The 18,068-nt window shown below is 36.6% G+C and overlaps 1 protein-coding gene across 1 annotated transcript; it reads left to right on the forward strand.

Annotated features, from left to right (window-relative positions):
* The first annotated feature begins 1,729 nt into the window (after positions 1-1,729).
* PARL (presenilin associated rhomboid like) lies at positions 1,730-16,671 on the forward strand. Its single transcript, XM_026679584.2, has 10 exons — positions 1,730-1,820; positions 3,681-3,846; positions 4,981-5,121; positions 6,817-6,865; positions 8,815-8,910; positions 13,692-13,841; positions 14,444-14,514; positions 15,406-15,507; positions 16,098-16,195; positions 16,398-16,671. Exons 1-10 carry the CDS (start codon positions 1,750-1,752, stop codon positions 16,492-16,494), a joined length of 1,041 nt encoding a protein of 346 aa, XP_026535369.2. The 5' UTR covers positions 1,730-1,749; the 3' UTR covers positions 16,495-16,671.
* The last annotated feature ends 1,397 nt before the right edge of the window (positions 16,672-18,068 follow it).

The raw sequence follows: 18,068 nt of genomic DNA on the forward strand, positions 1-18,068 counted from the left end.
CCTCAATTGTTACAACTTGGGGAGGCGGCTTGGTGCCTTAAGTCTCTCACCACTAGGGATGGTGAGATGCTTGCCTTGGGACTCAGAGCTCTACATACAATGCTAGGTGACACTTGATTCAGCAGTGGGGGAAAAAACCCTTAAAACGTTTAAAGAATTGTGCCCCATTTTCTTGCTAATAAATTTTCAGCTGAAAAATTAATTACATGATTACTTCCTAAATGAAGGGTACACCAAGTTTTGGGCTCTAATGACTATGGTATATGTGAGGATTAAAAGGTAAAGGTTCTCCTTGCACATAAGTACTAATTGTTTCCGGCTCTAGCCAGCATTGTCCGACGACATCTTTGTGATCATGTGGCCGTGGCCAGCATGACTAAACACCAAAGGAATGCTGTTAACTTCCCACCAAAGTGGTCCCTATTTTTCTACTTGCATTTTTACATGCTTTCAAACTGGTAGTTTGGCAGAAGCTGGGGCAAGTAACAGAAGCTCATTCTAGGGATTCGAACCACCAAACTGCTGACCTTTCTGATCAACAAGCTCAGCGTCTTTGCTACTGAGCCATCATATCCCTTATGAGGATTACGTTATCCAAAATGGACAGGTCCACAACAACAACAAAAGTTCAGGTGTTAAATGTCACAGAATGATGACATTTAGTTACCAGAGCTTACAAGAATTTATGCTTTTATATACACTTAATTTGATCATTTTGCCTAGTCCCTGGGATTAGCTATACAGTTAATAGCAAACTACAGTATACAAACTACTGCATTCTATATACAAATAGTAGAGGAAGGTACTGTATACAACAGGGACCAAGCTCCACATTTACTTGCATAGATGTTGCTATGGAGTTGGGTAATGAAACATCGGCAAGTAAATAGCCAAGCTCAGAGAGCATCAAAGACTTCACAGTTAGTTTAATTTCTGGAACCTTATGACTCAGTTCATTTTGGCGGATAAAAACAATTCCCAAGCACTGTATTTTCATCTGTCCACCTACCAACATCTGAATTTGTGCGCCACATGCCTGTAAAAAGATGCTGAAATCCTAAGTTCAGAAGCCCTGCTTCAAACATCCTACAAAATTATCTGTAAGAAGCTATGCCTATATAGGCAAAAATAAATGCTACAGATACTAAGTAGGTATTTCCTCCAGAAATGTACTAGTCCAGAAATCCATTCTAATGCAGATGTTTTTCATGGCTACAACCAGAGCTCTGCTGGTCACAGTAATAACTCTTCAGAGCAGATTCTCCTGGTAGTGACTTCTGCTTCTTATTGCTCTTGCCGACATTAATGAACGCACTGTTTCTTCTTTCCGTATGTTATAGTGTCTATATGGGAGGAACAAACAAACATTTCATTTTACTGAACACCTTCTCCCCAAACACTCCTTTTACAAGGGCTAAGTCACTGCTTGCGATTCAGCTTTGAGATGTGCGGAAATAAACTTTTAAAAACGGAAGAATGACCTCAATTGTTTTAAAATGGCGCTTAAAAACTGGAATGGAACGCGGGGATGGGCACAAGAAGTCATGTGGCCTTTGAAGAGACCCCGGAAACCAACCACTTCAGTGCGGAGGCGGGACTAATGCTATTCCTTTCCAGCCATACGCTAGAAAAAGGCTCTTGTTTCCTTTCGCCGACATGACGCCCTCAGATGAGTGAGGGCAGCGGCTTCAAGATGGCAGATAATTGTGGCTGCTAACCCGGAACTATTACTTTGGGAAGGTGAAGAAAATGGGGTTGAAGTGCTATACCCGTGTCTGGGTGAAGCAAGAGTTATGGGGTGGTGGACCATGGGCCCGCAGGTAAGACGATATAACACAACTCCATGTAAAAATAGAGATAACCGTGGGCGGAGAAGGTACTGCTAAGCGTTCATTGCTAAGCCCTCTAACAAGTTAGCTATCCATATTTCCGCCTGGCGTGCATCCCATGTTAAGCGCGTGCCATGCGATCCCTAGTATTTGATTAATTTACAAACCGTAGTTAATGATGAATAAGATGGTTGTGTGGATGTAACCACTGAAGGGCGTTGAGGCGGATAGAGGGAGGAGTTGTAATACTACTGCAAACCAGCTTGGTCCTATATTAGGCAGTATAGGAAAAAAAGCCACAAAAATTCGGATGACTGCTCTTGGAAATCGAAATGGTGGGAAAAGTGGCTTAATTTGTTATAAGGACTATATGGGGTGGGGTGGGGACACACAGTAAAGTCCTTTTCTGTCCCCCAACTAAGAGCACTAGGAAGGGATGCTAAGAAGGCGAAGGGAGTGACTCGCCATAAAAATCATATTTGTGGTGGGGATGTTTTTGTCTTTGAACTAGTGACAGTAATAGGCAGCCTAACAGAACTTCTTCACTTTTGTAATATCTTCTCCTTAAGGGTATAGTGTCTTTGTTTTTTCCAGTTGTGGATAACTGCTGATATTTAAAATGAGCATAAGTCAATCTATAATTTGCACCGTTATGATTCATAACAGTATTTAAATATGTAATGTTTGGAGAATCTGCTGTGTGAAACTCTTTTGATGTAATTATTGGATTAAAGCCTCTGCTACACATATGAAAATTTATTTTGATTTGATTTTTTTTTAATCCTGTCTTTATTACTTTATAGATAAATTAAAGCGGTGAACATTATTCCTTTCATTTCCCCCAAAATAACTCTGTAAGGTGGTTGGGCTTAGAAAAAGTTATTTGGACCATTTCAATCAAGATTTAGGATTGGCTGTAGTAATGAGATAGCATTGATCACACTTGCCAATAACCTCTCGTGGGCTCAGAATGGAGTAGCATATCCATCCTGCTGTTCTTGATGTTTCAGTGACTTTTGATACTATCAGTTGTGGTATCCTTCTGGGAGTGGAAGGCATGATGTTGTGGTTCCCTTTTTTTGGACAATATTGGTACTTTGAAGTGGGATTGAGCCTGAAGCCAATGCTTTGTTAGGTGCTTACAAATAATATTGACAATTGAGTATTTAAGCAATAAATTTGCAAATTGCTCAACCAAAAGAAATAGTTTTTGTTCTAAATGAGTAGTGAAAAATTCTAGTTTCTGAAGGTTTCTTCTGAAGAGTACTGCAAGATAGTAGAACTTTCTATTTACTATTTACTAGTACTAGTACTAATTACTATTCCCCCCACAAATGAATCATCCTTGAGTCACCTTGCAGCAAAGTATGCTTAATGTTGAATAACAGATAGATTATAATTGTAACACACAATTAATTTTTGTAAGTTTCATTTTTAATTCTTTGTGCACGAGGTTTCACTGAAAATCATCCTGCATGTATCAGTTTTATATTACTGGACCCCTGATGTAGAATATAAGCAAAAATAATCTATTTACATAATAGGAAAAATAAGGTAGTAATAGGATATGAGATTTTTTTTTATTCTGATAATGTTCTTGTACAATCATTGCCTGTACATCTAGAATGTACATTTTAATTTTGCATTACAGTAAAGTTACAGTAGAAATGGAAGTTTGATTTTACATCTAATTGTCAGAAACTAGTAAACCTTTGCAAGTTGGAAACATTTCAAAATATTTTATGATTAAAGGCTTTTATTATTTTACTATTACTTATTTATTATATTTATTGATCCTCATCTTTCCACAGAATAACTTAATTTTATGATTAAAACATATTCTTTCAACAGGTCTATTCTGTTTACACAACCAAAAAATGGATTCAGAAGACCAGCACTGAAAACTGGCACTAAGCTACACAAAAGCAGTTTGACTCCTCCAGTTAAGGACTTGGATTTTCATGAATCTTCCCGTTCACTAAAGAAGCTAGTGAAACCTTTCTTCTTTACAATTGGGGTAATAATTTGTTGATAATTCCATGTTGCTGCCAATAGTAGTTGGCAGCATTTCTGGTAAATGAATATTTGTGAACCATTTAGAAATATCTATAATCATGTAGTGCTGTGAACTACAAGGTCACCTAAGCTTCCTCAAGTTCTATTAATAGATAAAGAGCTTATGGTTAAATAGAAATCTTACAATGATATACTGTGTCATGTCTTTTTCCAATACCATGAACCAACTGCCATTGTCCTTTTTGGAAGAAATTTATGAAGCTTTAGATTTAGCAACTTATCTCCTTTAGCAGCAGTAACTTCACCAAACTTTTCCTGAATCATTGATAAATTGTGCACAAACTCATTGATATTTTTGTGCTTTTGTAAATGAACTACTTGATCATATCATGTAACAACATTTCAATTGGGTTAAAGTTAGGGCTTTGACTCATCCATTTTGAAATAAAAAAAAAGTTTTCCTAAAAGCATTCTGTTGATGTTTACAATTGTTATTTTACATAATACATTTCATTGCCAACCATTCAGCCTTGGGTTTTTGTATCTGATTGATTGGAACATGCCCCTTAGCCTACCTGTTATCACACCATTTTCCCAACATGACTGATTAACATTGGCTCAATATGTTCAATAAAAATATGAAGTATACACTATTTGAAGTGTTGTTTTTAACCAGAGTTTATTTATTAATGAAACTTACACAAAGTCTGAATACATTGTAAATTACAGTAATACAGAGTAACAACTGGTACAAATGGTTCATAAATTTTCTGTCACTACAGATTATAATTTGTATTAACAAAACTGTGCAGCAAATAATATGCTGCAGAATTTCTACAGAAGATAATGCTTGTTTTGACAGTCTACTGCAGCAATATGGACAATGTAGGTGCATTTTCAGAGTATTTAAATGTGAAAGTCACAGGGTTGTACTTTTAATCTAAAGCTTCCCAGAGGCAATTCTTTGAATTCAAAGTTCATGTATTCTCTTAATCATTTATAGCAGATGTTACAAAGCAGTTTGTAGCTTAATTGGGATATTCCTATTGTATCATTAGTATGTCTACTATTGTCTACATCTTAATGAATTATGTTTGTCTGAAGTTTTGATTAAATCATCCCTAACATCATTTAGTTTTCAGGCTGTGCTTTTGGAACAGCTGCTATTTGGCAATATGAACATCTCAGAACCAAGTTCCAAAACTATTTTGAAAATGCTCAAGCAGACTGGCTGGATAGAATACAACCACAGAAAGGACTCCACTTCAGAAAGCAGGTAGAAACATTTTACTCTGTATTCTAATAGTTTCTTCTGTATTACAGAGTTATGATTCAACATATTTCATCAAGATAAATAATTCCCCAGCCAAAATAGCTATAGATTATCATAGGTAGTCTAATATATCTGAATGAAGTTGGCTTTAGAAAAGCTAAAATAGAATATTGCTATTAATGTTATTAAGAATGCATGCATTATTTCAAGTACTCTTTTAATTTTTCCTCTTGTACAATAATATTCAGAAAATGTTAAGTGAATTAATATATCTTAAGAGTCAACATGAAGAAAAGATATAAAGTAGTTAATATTATGATTGTTGCACCTGTTTGCTTGCATTCAGTGATGAAAATAATTGTATTTTAAAGGGCTAGAATTAGTTTAGTCATCAGATATGACAACAATATTTTTGTAAAGTAATACAGTTTTATTTTATACTAATTTTAGGTTCTCCATTACAATTTCTGTTGTAGTTAACAAATCACAAAAATAAATACGAGGTAGATTGAGAAAAAAGCCCGCAGGAAGAAAGTAGGTGAAAATGACTTTTGTTATGTCTGGTGACCTAGAGATTTCCTCTATTATTTTTTCATATCTCATTTGGCTGTCCTATTGCCTATTTTCTGTTGCTTTGTTTCTTGTTTGATACTTCATGTTTCATGCTCAGCCAACCATATTCACAAAAAATGGTCACTTTGCAAACCATGATTCATTTGGATACATCTCTACATATGTGCAAGGGCACATACACACCATTTTAAATTTGTTACATGAATTATTACGTAACAAAATTATATAGTTCATTGGTATTTCAACGTGTTTTAGTCCTTCTGGCTCATCCAGGATTTCTCCTTCAGTTAGGGGACTTTCTTAGTTGAGGTAGTCTAGTATGTAAAGCTGAGGAAGAAATCTCCATTTACAAAATTCAGTGGATAAATATTCCTTGACCAAAAGAGTATTTCCAAAAGATTATTTATAGAGGTGAATGTTCCATCCGTTAATAAGACAGCATTATAAAAATTTGGTGCTGAATTGTGGGGCCAATTTACCCTTTTTTAGGCAAATCAGTATCCAAGAAGTAGTACATATTTTATTTATTTATTTTTCACATTTCTGAACTGCCCATCTCTCGCAAATAGATATCCTACAAGAGATATTTAGAAGTATATAGCTAAGGTTTATTTTTTCCCCCTTTTTTAAGTTTTGTAAGATAATGATGTGTTAGTAAATAAGGAAGCAAGTTCTCAATGTTGATTCTTGATTTTCTTGTATCCCATTAAAATAATATAGTTGATGAACTGATAATGTATCGGAATGTGAGAGTTTGTTACTTCAATTAGATATTATTTTTTAAATAGCCTTATTAATAAGGAAGAATTGGCATAGATTTGTTTATTATTTTATACACCTATGGAAAAAGATACATTGTGATAATTTTTGAAAGATGATAGATTTTTAAAAATGAAATCATCCTGTATTTGGGTATGTACTATAATAAGAGTTTATTTTGTTTAAAAGCTTAATTTCTTAAATATTTCTTTATTTGGAAAACTTGCATTATGAAAGAGATTAATTAAATTTAAACTGCTGTTATAATCATTATCTGTTGTAATCCAATTGATTAGGAGGTTATTAGACTGGGGAAGGCTGTTTTATTGAAGTATCAGAATAACACTATTGCTTGTTCTCTTTCAGATTAATCTTTGGTGGAACAGTCTTAGCAACGGGCAACGGGCTGTGTCAGGTTTGTGTTAGCTTACAAGTATTAGACATTCTCAGGAAGAGAAATGAGGCAAACAGGTACAGTATGTTACTGGATGGCTTTCATACCATGCTTACAAATTAATACACATAAGGCAGTCATGTCCAGTATATATTTAGACTCTCCATGTAATTTACTCTGTTTTAATGATACAGTAGTTAGTATTAGATTGGCAGTTTTTAATGAGATATAACATTTTGTTCAACTCAGATTATTCCATCTATACAATTGATAATATTGGCCTGTTCCTCTTTCTTACTGTAGAAATACCATGATTTGAGCTAGTTCACACAATATGTCATTTTTTGTTATAATTATTTGATTTGCATAGAAAGTAGTATGTATTAGGATGTTGCAAGAAATTCATTTGATTTGTGTGTTGTGCTTTTAAAGTTGTAGCGATGTTTCGGCAGAATCTCATCTGCCATCATCAATGGCTTGTGTATTGTGTGATGATGATGCCTGATGATGGCAAATGAGATTCTGCCGAAACATCGCTACAACTTTAAAAGCACAAATATAATGACGTGGGAAAATACCCGAACACAGCTGAATACCATACATATAAATACCTGCGAAAACTTAAGAAAACATACACACACACACCATATTTATCCATAGGAAGACATGTCTTTCTCTCACCTATGACTTGCATCATTCTCTTCCTTTACATAAACAGAAAAATGTTCAGAAAGATGAGAAATCAAATGGCTGCAAAAGTCTGGTTACCTTTGAAAATTTCCCAAAAGATTAGTCATAATGGGTTAGTTACATAGGTTGCTTGCTTAATAAATGTAATCCTCTTTGTAAGGCCTAATCAGTACTTCATTCATCCAATTTTATTTTATTTTCAATGCAGTTTTTCCTCGTCTTGCTTTCATTCTATTTCTACTGAAGAAGGAGGAGTTTTTATGGATTTTTTTTAACTATAAGAGATTTTATATAAATCTATTTTCTATTTTTCAGTCAATGTTTTAATTACTTGCTATTAATTCAATACATTTTTTTTATTTTTCTGCCCCTTTTTTCAGTGTGATTTCTGCACACAATATATATGCCATATCTGTATACAAGAATACCAGATGCACAGATTTTTTTTGACAAGTGGGAAAAATCTACATGATTGTGTTCGGTAGATTTGGCAATCCTAAAATGATAAATTGGAGAAGATGGGTATTGCACATGATTTTTTTTGTTTGAATTTCATATCTCTTTTTTTTTTTGATATTTTAAAAGAATTTTCCTTTTGGATAAATATGGTATAAGTGAAATAAGCACAGCTGTTGTATATTTTAGGAAAGAGAATAGAGCTCACTAGACAACTCATGAGTTATTTCAGATATATTTCTTTACCTAAACAGAAACACAAAGTAGTGGGAGCAAACATTGCCTTTTCCTTGTAGGGTGGCGATCACGTGACTATTGCTGATTGCAGTGGTGCAGTAGCACTGAAGCAGCCACACATTTGCCAAATTTTAATCCCATACGAATCATGGGTCCTGGATTTTGGATGAATGAGTGAGCCCATTTGAAATAGTTAATTCAAAACTTCTTGCCCTGTGATGCACCCATTTCTAGATATGCAGTCTTTTCATTACCTCACTGTTTCTTCAATTGTTAGAAATAAAAGTAGGAATGTATGGAGATACCTTAGTATTTTCTGTATTATCTATTTACTTAAGTAGTTCTATAAAACAATTACCACATGGGTATATGAATAAGGATTAAAATTACTTGTCTATTGAGAGAAGGAATATGACAGCCTGATCTGGGGTGATTTCATATTTAAAATGATTTTTTTGCATTATGTAATTACTGCATAATATAAAATAATTATGTTCTGACTTGTATTTGCAATAACTTTTGGCCTTGTCAACACTAAAAATTAAAGCATTTTCTTTTTTATTAGTAAATTTTTCTTTTATTCACAGGTATAATAGCTGCAAATGTATTTGTATTCTGCTTATGGCGAATACCTGCTTTGAGCCGGATAATGGTCACATATTTCACATCTAACCCAGCTTCTCGTGAGTATAATATAATGCATGTAAAATTATATAGCTTCTTGCTCCCTTGGATTTTTAATGTGGAATAATATTTGGCTTGAGTCACAGAAATAATCTTGTTTCCTTTTGTGTAAATAGCTTACAATATGAGATAATTTATCTTCATATTTTTATCATAAGTATCTTACATAATAAGTTTCTTTCTTATCTAATGTTACCACTCTAACGTGGACAATATAAGATAAATGATTTCTTGAAATAATTTACTTTTAAATTAATTAAAGATATTTATTTAAATTAAATATCAGATTAGTGAGATAAATTGCATGTATTTGATGTGCTCTTAACAAAATGTGAACACAAGCTTGATAGTAATCCCAGTTGTTGGGTTTAAAAAGTTCTTCACTTTTAAATGTTTTAGAATAGTTCCAATAAACTGTTATTTCCAACTTTTCTGCTGAGGTTAATATTTGTTGATTTGCTTCCTTTATTCATTTTAAAAGACCCACCTGAGTATAAATATTTTTAACTGTGTTATAGAGTCTTTTTTACAAACATTTGTCATCACAAATTGTTCATTCCATTTTTGCTATTATTTGTGGGTTTATGTTTCATTTTATATTTTTGAATGAATATTCAAAGAAAAAGTGTTTTAAAAAGATCCTGGCCCAATTCATTTTCCTATAATAAAGGGTTTTATGGCAGAAATTCAAAATGTCTAGGATGCAGGTAGTCAGGCCCCTTCTTTCTCTAAGCCATAATTCCAAATACATTTTTATCTTTTTCAAGTAAAATAGGGATGTCCAATTTCTTTCAACTGAAAGTTACATTTTGTCTTTGAGTGCCATGTCATGAGTCACACACACAAAAGTAACCACTGGAGTCAGGACATAACTTACTGTATATACTCGAGTATAAGCCGAGTTTTTCAGCACATTTTTTGTGCTGATAAAAACCCCCTCGGCTTATACTCGAGTGAGATTCCCCTCTGAAAAAAAATGGTGTGGAGCTCCGGAGCTGGGCAGCCGCTTCCCTGCTTTCGTGTTTCCTTTGCAACTTGTAAGCATGGGGGTAATCGGAAGCAGAAAAGTTCTTGCATGAGGATATATTGTTTTTTCTTTTTTTAACTGTTTTTAGGGGGGGGAAAAGACCCACCGTCATGTGAGAATGCTCAGACACGAAATCTATCCGCCCGAAAATAAGTGTGTGTGTGTGTGTGTGTGGGATTTTAACAGAAGGAAGACGTAGGGAGAAGGCAAAAGCGACAGAAGATCCTTCAGGGGAAACTGAGGGGGAGACCCACCCTTGGTCCAGATGAGCCCCCTTCCCTGCCCCCAAGGAAGCAGAGGCAGGCAAGCCCCACTTCGCGGACTCCATCCGTCCTCGCTCCCACCCACCCAAAGCCACGAAGTCCCCCAATCGCGCAGGCCAGAATCACCCTCCCCTCAGGGGGCAGCAACGACGCCCGGCATTTCCCGAGACAAGAAGCTCCACCGTGCAATGAAAGCGCCCTGGCTCTAGGCTCGCGGGCTCAGAAAACAACGTGAGCCGAGGTGGCTTCGGCTCCGCTTGGCTTCATTTCCTCAGCCCCAGCTGCTTTCAGTCCGCTCGGGAGGAGGGGAGGAGGTGGTGGCGGCAGCTGCGTTGTTTTCTGAGCTCTAGGCTCACGGGCTCAGAAAACAGCGACGCCGAGGTGGCCGGCTCCGCTCGGCCGTTTCCTCAGCCCCAGCTGCTTTCAGTCCGCTCAGGAGGAGGAGAAGGAGGTGGTGGTGGCGGCTCGCGTTGTTTTCTGAGCTCTAGGCTCGCGGGCTCAGAAAACAACACGAGCCGCCACCACCGCCTCCTTCTCCCGAGCGGACTGAAAGCAGCTAGGGCTGAGGAAGCGAGCCAAGCGAGCCGAAGCCACCTCGGCTCGCGTTGTTTTCTGAACCTGTGAGCCTAGAGCTCAGGAAACATGAGCTGCCGCCACCACCTCCTCCCCTCCTCCCGAGCGGACTGAAGCAGCTGGGGCTGAGGAAATGAAGCCAGCGGAGCCAGCCACCTCGGCTCGCGTTGTTTTCTGAGCCGCGAGCCTAGAGCCAGGGCGCTTCATTGCACGGCGGAGCTCTTGTCTCGGAAACGCCGGGCCATCTTTGCTGCCCCTGAGGGAGGGTGATTCTGGGCTGCGATTGGGGACTTCGTGGCTTTGGGTGGGTGGGTGGGGTGGGAGCGAGGACGTTGATTTTAAGTGCTGCCGACCGAGTGTTTCACAAATACCAGTGGGACCTCCGTCCACCATCACCCCTCCCTCTTTTGCCTCCTTCCTTCTGATCAATCAGGTTTTCCCAGTATTTGCGCACAGCTGTGTTTTCTCTTCTGCTGTGCTAGGCGTTGAACGCAGGGATTTCTGATTCCCCTTACATGCGCGTGGATTTTTTCCAAACGCCCCACGGGCAGAGAACACTGACTTTCATGATATTGAGATCGTTTCCCTAATTAATTGATTCACTAACCCAAAAGAAGAAGATGATGATGACAGTGGGAGGCAGGAGTCACTCTCTCCCTTGCAAGCCCCCAGTGCCCAGGGCTGGCGAAAAAAGCAAGAGCCGTTCTTATAATATCTCTTTCTCTCTCTCCCCGTAAAACAGTCAAGCCCTTTCCAGCACGTGCGATCCGCCGCCGCCGCTTTGCACCTTGCAAATGCAAAACCCGGGATTTTGCATTTGCAAGGTGCAGGTGCGGCAAGTGATCGTGCGTGCTGAAAAGGCTTGACTGTATTACTGAGAGAGAGAGAGAGAGAGAGAGAGAGAGAGAGAGAGAGAGAGGAGGGAGGGAGGGAGAGAGAGAGAGAGATCATAAGAACGGCTCTTGCTTTTTTCACGCAAGGGAGAGAGTGACTCCTGCCTCCCACTGTCATCATCATCATCTTCTTTTGGGTTAGTGAATCAATTAAACCTTTCATGATAGTGAGATCGTTTCCCAAATTTCCCTTAAATCAGGGAAGAAATCAGAAACAAACCTTTGGACTGAGAATAAGCCTGTTCCTATGATGCCATTTTTGTTCACTGCAGTGTGAAAAGTGTGAAAAAACACACTTCTTTTTCTTCATCTTCTTGTTCCCTATTTACTGGTCTCTTTCAAAGAGGAAATTGTGAACATCAAACTTATTCTCAACTGTCCTAGTGAAAGTTTTTATTGGTATCTATTTTTATTTTTGAAATTTACCAGTAGCTGCTGCATTTCCCACCCTTGGCTTATACTCGAGTCAATAGGTTTTCCCAGTTTTTTGTGGTAAAATTAGGTGCCTCGGCTTATATTCGGGTCGACTTATACTCGAGTATATACGGTAATTTATATAATTTAATTGAAAAGCGCTATATTTTAAAGACAAGTTAAAAACTATTAATAGAATACTTGTGCCTCACATCACTCTGGAGTAGCACAGCTGATGATGATCAGAATTATGGAATCCAGCATAACAAGACAATAAGAAATTGTATGGGGACATCCTCTAATCAAGGGACATGGTGGCTCAGTGGCTAAGGCGCTGAGCTTGTTGATAGCTCGGCAGTTCAGCAGTTCGAATCCCTAGTGCTGCGTAATGGAGTGAGCTCCCGTTACTTGTCCCAGCTTCTGCCAACCTAGCAGTTCGAAAGCATGTAAACATGCAAATAGAAAAATAGGGATCACTTTGGTGGGAAGGTAACAGTGTTCCCTGCGCCTTCGGTGTTTAGTCATGCCAGCTACATGACCAGGGAGTCATCTTCGGACAGTGCTGGCTCTTCGGCTTGGAAATGAGCACCATCCCCTAGAGCCAGAAATGACTAGCATGTATGTGCAAGTGCAACCTTTGTGCAACCTTTACCTTTACCCATCCTCTAATTATAAATTTGTATCTTAACATTTATTGAACACCTCTTACGGCAGCACCAAGATTTATGACAGTCATATTTGATGTTAGAGATTCAAGTTGAGAGCTTTTGATAAAGTACTAAATTGTCAAGTTCTGTTGATGTTTTATTTGAGAATTTTCCCTAAAATAAATTACTAGGGGCAATTTTTGTTGCAGCTGCGTGCCTCTATTGTGAGGATGAAATAACAAAAGTGGTAAGAACCTATTAAGAATCTTCTAGGAAATGGAGGGGAACATTGCTAATACCTTAATAATATGTCATCTTGGAAATAGAGAAAAAGTATCATAGGATCTGTTCCAATACAAGCTGATTGCATTGGTAAGATTCACTAAGCTGATGAGCAAGGACTAAAGAGATAACCGTTCTGAGATTTTGAGGCTCAAGGAAACTCACTCATAATTGGAGATGAGGAATCATGCTCCTATATTTCATTTTTTAGATCTTGCATTGTTTGAAGTTAAATAGCATGTAGTTATTATTACCTTATGGGCATATCAGTTAATTATAATTACAGTAATATGTTGCTCATTAAAATTCCACAAAACTTATAATTGGTCTTTTACAGCTTCTGGGAATAAATGTTAATGATCTGTATTCTGACTACAGTAATACACCAAATTTAGAATGCAGAGAAAATTCTTCTATCAATGCATTGTAAGAAGTATATTGTAACCAAATGCGTGTGCTACCTTATAGTAGGAGAATTGTTCTCTTGATGATGCTGGAGTCTAGTTTTGATCATCAGCATCTGTGCTACTAATTTTTTCAAAAATGTCTATAGCTGAATATTGAAAAGTAACTTATAGCAAGTCTGTTTTCTTTTACCCATTTTCTTAACAGTTCAACTTATCAATATCCAGAAATAAAATGCTTAAACTATCTAAACATTTTTTTTCTATCTTAATGTAGGAGTCTTGTGCTTTCCCATGTTGCTATCCACCTTTAGTCATTTCTCATTTCTACATATGGTAGCCAACATGTATGTTTTATGGAGCTTCTCTACCAGCATAGTTTCTATTCTGGGACGTGAGCAATTCATGGCAGTATACCTATCTGCAGGTAATAAATTTCAAAATTCTGTCTTTGATGTGTGTTTTTTAATTGTTTATGTATTTTTATACTTGCCTTTGAGTTGAGTTTGGGCACTGAATCAGTATTGAAAGTAATACATTTAAATTTCAAACATTGGGCATAATTTGCCCATCATTTTTAAAAAGAAGTAATAATATACATTGTTTACATAATGATAAGCCAAACATAATAGTTTACAAATTGCAGTGGCTGGCTTCAGAGAGTACACTAAATCAAAAATCGGCAAGCCCACTTAATTTATCATAGTGTATGAACCTAGTAATTATTTACTTATCCATAGAAGATAAAAAAAACTGATTTTGGTTCATATTGATGTATGCTCATTGTGTTCTTTTTCATTCTTTATTTTGTTCTATTTTGTTAAGTTTGCACTCCTTTTGCTTTCTTCCTTTTTGATCATTGTAAGCCACCTAGAATAGCTCCACAATGAAATAGGCAGCAAATAAATTTAACAGATAACAAATAAATGTCTTGTTGAACATTTGAGATGGAATATAAAGCAAAAACATTTTTTATGATTATGGTTTTCATAATGAATTTATGTTTCTATTAAAAAAAAATCTTTCTAGGGGTTGTTTCCACATTTGTCAGTTATGTCTGTAAAATGGCCACTGGGAAGTTTGGACCGTCACTTGGAGCTGTAAGTGCTATTAAATATCTATAAAATAGATGGTTTTTAGATACATTTTGGTGCCTACTGTATTTTGCTTTAACAGAACTTAAGATGTCTTTTTAAAAAGCTACAATGAAGTCTAGCATAATATTCTAATATGTTGAGATTTTTCTATAAACTGCAGTCTACCAAGAAGTAGGATTATTTTTAGGTTAAATATTTTGTGTCTTAGTTGAGTTACTTGATAAAAAAGTACCCATTTTAGTTTTTGTGATAATCTTGTAATAATCTTGCTTATTTTTGAATTTATTTGCAATTGTAACTAATTTTGTTTAATGTTACAGCTATCTGTTTGTTCCTCTCTATTAATTGTCTGGTTGGGGGCAGAGGGTAAACATTTTCAAATCAATCCTGATTCCTGGGTGTTGCCTGGATGAGTCTATGTAGTTTTCTTGGGAAGACTTTGAAAGTTGTTTGCCGTTCTTTTCTTCCTAGGGCTGACCCCAATGATGTCATGACTAAGGCAGAACTGAAACTCACAGTCTTCCAGTGTCTTTAACCACCACATCAATCTCACTCACTGTTTGAGTTTATTTCCTCTGAATTAGCTGAACTGGTTCCAATAAAACAGCTAATTTTTAATTGTGGTTTTCTAGGGTAATCTAAAGAAAACCCTGATCCATAGGCAGAAAAAACTGATATTCATGTCACAGGAACATGTCACAGACAAAATTATTTTAAAGTAGCTGTTAGTATGTGGGCTGTCTACAACTAAAACCCTTAAGCATCTTTCCCCTGTATTTGACTTTTGAAAAAAATGAAAAAGAGTTTTTATGCAATTGCATTTTGGTACAAAAAATAGTCGCAACTTTTAAGACTGAGCATGTTCATTTATGTCCTGTTTTCATGTGATTTTAGTCAGGGGCTATAATGGCTGTCCTTGGAGCAGTGTGTACAAAGATACCAGAAGCCAAGCTAGCTATAATATTTCTTCCAATGTTCACATTTACTGCTGGAAATGTAAGTAGCTTTGAATAATTGTTCAGAAAATTTCTTTTACCTGTTGTCATATATACCTGAGCAATTTTCTGTGCTTTGTTGCATTTCAAAATTAGATAAAACTTGAAAGTTTTATTTAAGTCTAGATGACTGACAATATGGAGCAGTGAGGCAGTGGGTTTATTCCATGAATGGAATTTTTAAGGCAAAACTATTGGATTCTTTGTGTAATCAAATAAATCAAATTCCAAAGGAATATTATAAAAAGTGTTAAGGTGCATATTGCTGTGAGAACCAGAAACCTACTACGTTATATAGGTTGTAGGTATAGTAGTGGTTGTAGATGTAGTGGAACAGCTGATTTCCTTTTTCTTTATGCTACACTTGATGACATTTCTACTTTGCATATTAGGAACAGAGGCTAAGCTGTTGAAAAATGTATATTCAAATCACAATTTCGTATAATCTGTACATTTGACTGTGCATTATACTGTTGACTGCATAACAGATGCTAATTTATGAGTATGGGATAAATGTTTCTGATACATCTATAACTATAGTAGCTTTGCTACTTATTGCACTTTATCAATAAATCATTTATTCATTTCTAGGCTTTAAAAGCTATTATTGCATTGGACAGTGTAGGACTAATTTTGGGTTGGAGGTTTTTTGACCATGCATCGCATCTTGGAGGAGTTCTGTTTGGCATGTAAGTATTCATATTATGTTATGATAATTATGACATATCACTATATTTTTCTTGTGTTCAAAAAGATCCTGTGAATTGTCATTTTCTTGGGTCCGACTTTACTATTAAGAATTATTTTTATCATGAATTACCTTTATGTATAAGCAGTTCTTTTCTCTCTAATGTGTTTTGTGAAATTTTTCTTTTGTTTCTTTCTTTCAAGATGGTATGTAATGTATGGGAATAAGCTAATATGGAATAATAGAGAACCAGTGGTGAAAGCATGGCATACAGTGAAGACATGGAGGCCAAATAAATGAAGCGGACTCTCAGCTGCTACATTTCAGAATATATTTGCGCTGAAATGAGCACATGTATTGGAGACAAGATAGTGTATTGATTAAATCATAATTACATACTAATACTAAGACTTTAAATTCTAGCCCCACAATGAAAATAAATACGCTTGGTAAATAAAATTGTATACCTGAAACAAAGATTTGTACCTTATTACTGAGTAAGGGTGTATCCTTTTTTGAGGTATCTTAGAGCTGAATTAAAATTGGATCAATTGTCTAATTAATTCATTTTTAATATAGGACAATAGTTCCTAAGCAACAATCCCAATGCCACTTTTAGAGAAAATTTTTCATTCTTCAGCTACCTGTATTTAATGTGAATAGACACATACAGAAGGTGTTCTCAGACATTATACCTTTGTATCTCCCTTGTAGCCACTGCATAATGAACAGATAGCAGCTGTGGTCAGGGGGGCTTTTGCAGATTCATCCTGTATACCAATGGTACTCTTTCCCTGACTGGGGGCGGGGGGGCTTTAAATAATCATTCATGACACAGTCACTTCATAACTGGATTATTGTGATTTGCTCTACCTGGACTTGCTCTTGAGGACTACCCAGAAGCTATAACTCTTTCGGAATGCAGTGGTGCAAGCCGTAGTGGGCACTTCTCGTTATGTCCTTGTGTTGCACCCGAGCAAGCTGCATGAGTTGCTGCTTGGTTTCTGAGGTGCAGTTCAAGGTACCTGTTATCACTTCTAAAGCCCTTCATGGCACAGGGTGTGTTATCTATGTGCCATCTATCTCCATTTCTATCTGCCTGGCATATTTAAACAAAGATAATGTAGTCCAGTTCCTCTCAATTAAACATTGTCATCTTGTGGGACCAAGGAAGCATGCCCGCTTTGTCACTGCTCTTGCCCCTGCAATAGGGCTCATACACACACACACACATATATATATATATATATATGGCACCCACTTTCCTGAGAATAGTATGTCTGTTCTAAATTATTTTGTGAAAAAATTCTTGCCTAAAAGAAAGACCAAAGCATTTGGTGATAGAAGCCAGAAAGTATACTTTATTGGAATATACTTGCAGTGTTCATTGGACTCCTTGCCAACATACGTTTTGTCAATTATATTTGAAACAAAGATAAAGCAGCTAATACAATTAGATTGTGAGCTTTCTCCTGAAATGCTTTGATAAACAATTGACCTGATATTTTATGCTTGCAATATCACTCTTAATACTATCAACCTGTGCTATAAACAGCAATGTTTACATTATGATGTCTTGTTACACAATTACATTCCTCTGCCCTAGAAGGACAGCTGTCTGTTATGTTAACTAACTCTTGTCCAGGGTTGCAGTATTGGTACTAGGTAGTACAAATACATTGCTGTCTCTAAGCCAGAGGTGTCAAACTTGCGACGTCATGTTGTCACATCACATATCATGACTTTTTTCTCTTTTGCTAAATCGGGTGGGCATGGCCGGTGTGTGATGCATCTGGTCTGCGAGTTTGACACCCCCTGCTCTAAGCTAAAGACATACCTATCAATGGGTACCTATATTTCAACATATGTGGCCG

The sequence above is a fragment of the Notechis scutatus genome, chromosome 4 (genome assembly GCF_049901735.1).
Source record: "Notechis scutatus isolate UNSWTSFEM ecotype Mainland chromosome 4, rNotScu1.2, whole genome shotgun sequence".
Taxonomy (NCBI): domain Eukaryota; kingdom Metazoa; phylum Chordata; class Lepidosauria; order Squamata; family Elapidae; genus Notechis; species Notechis scutatus.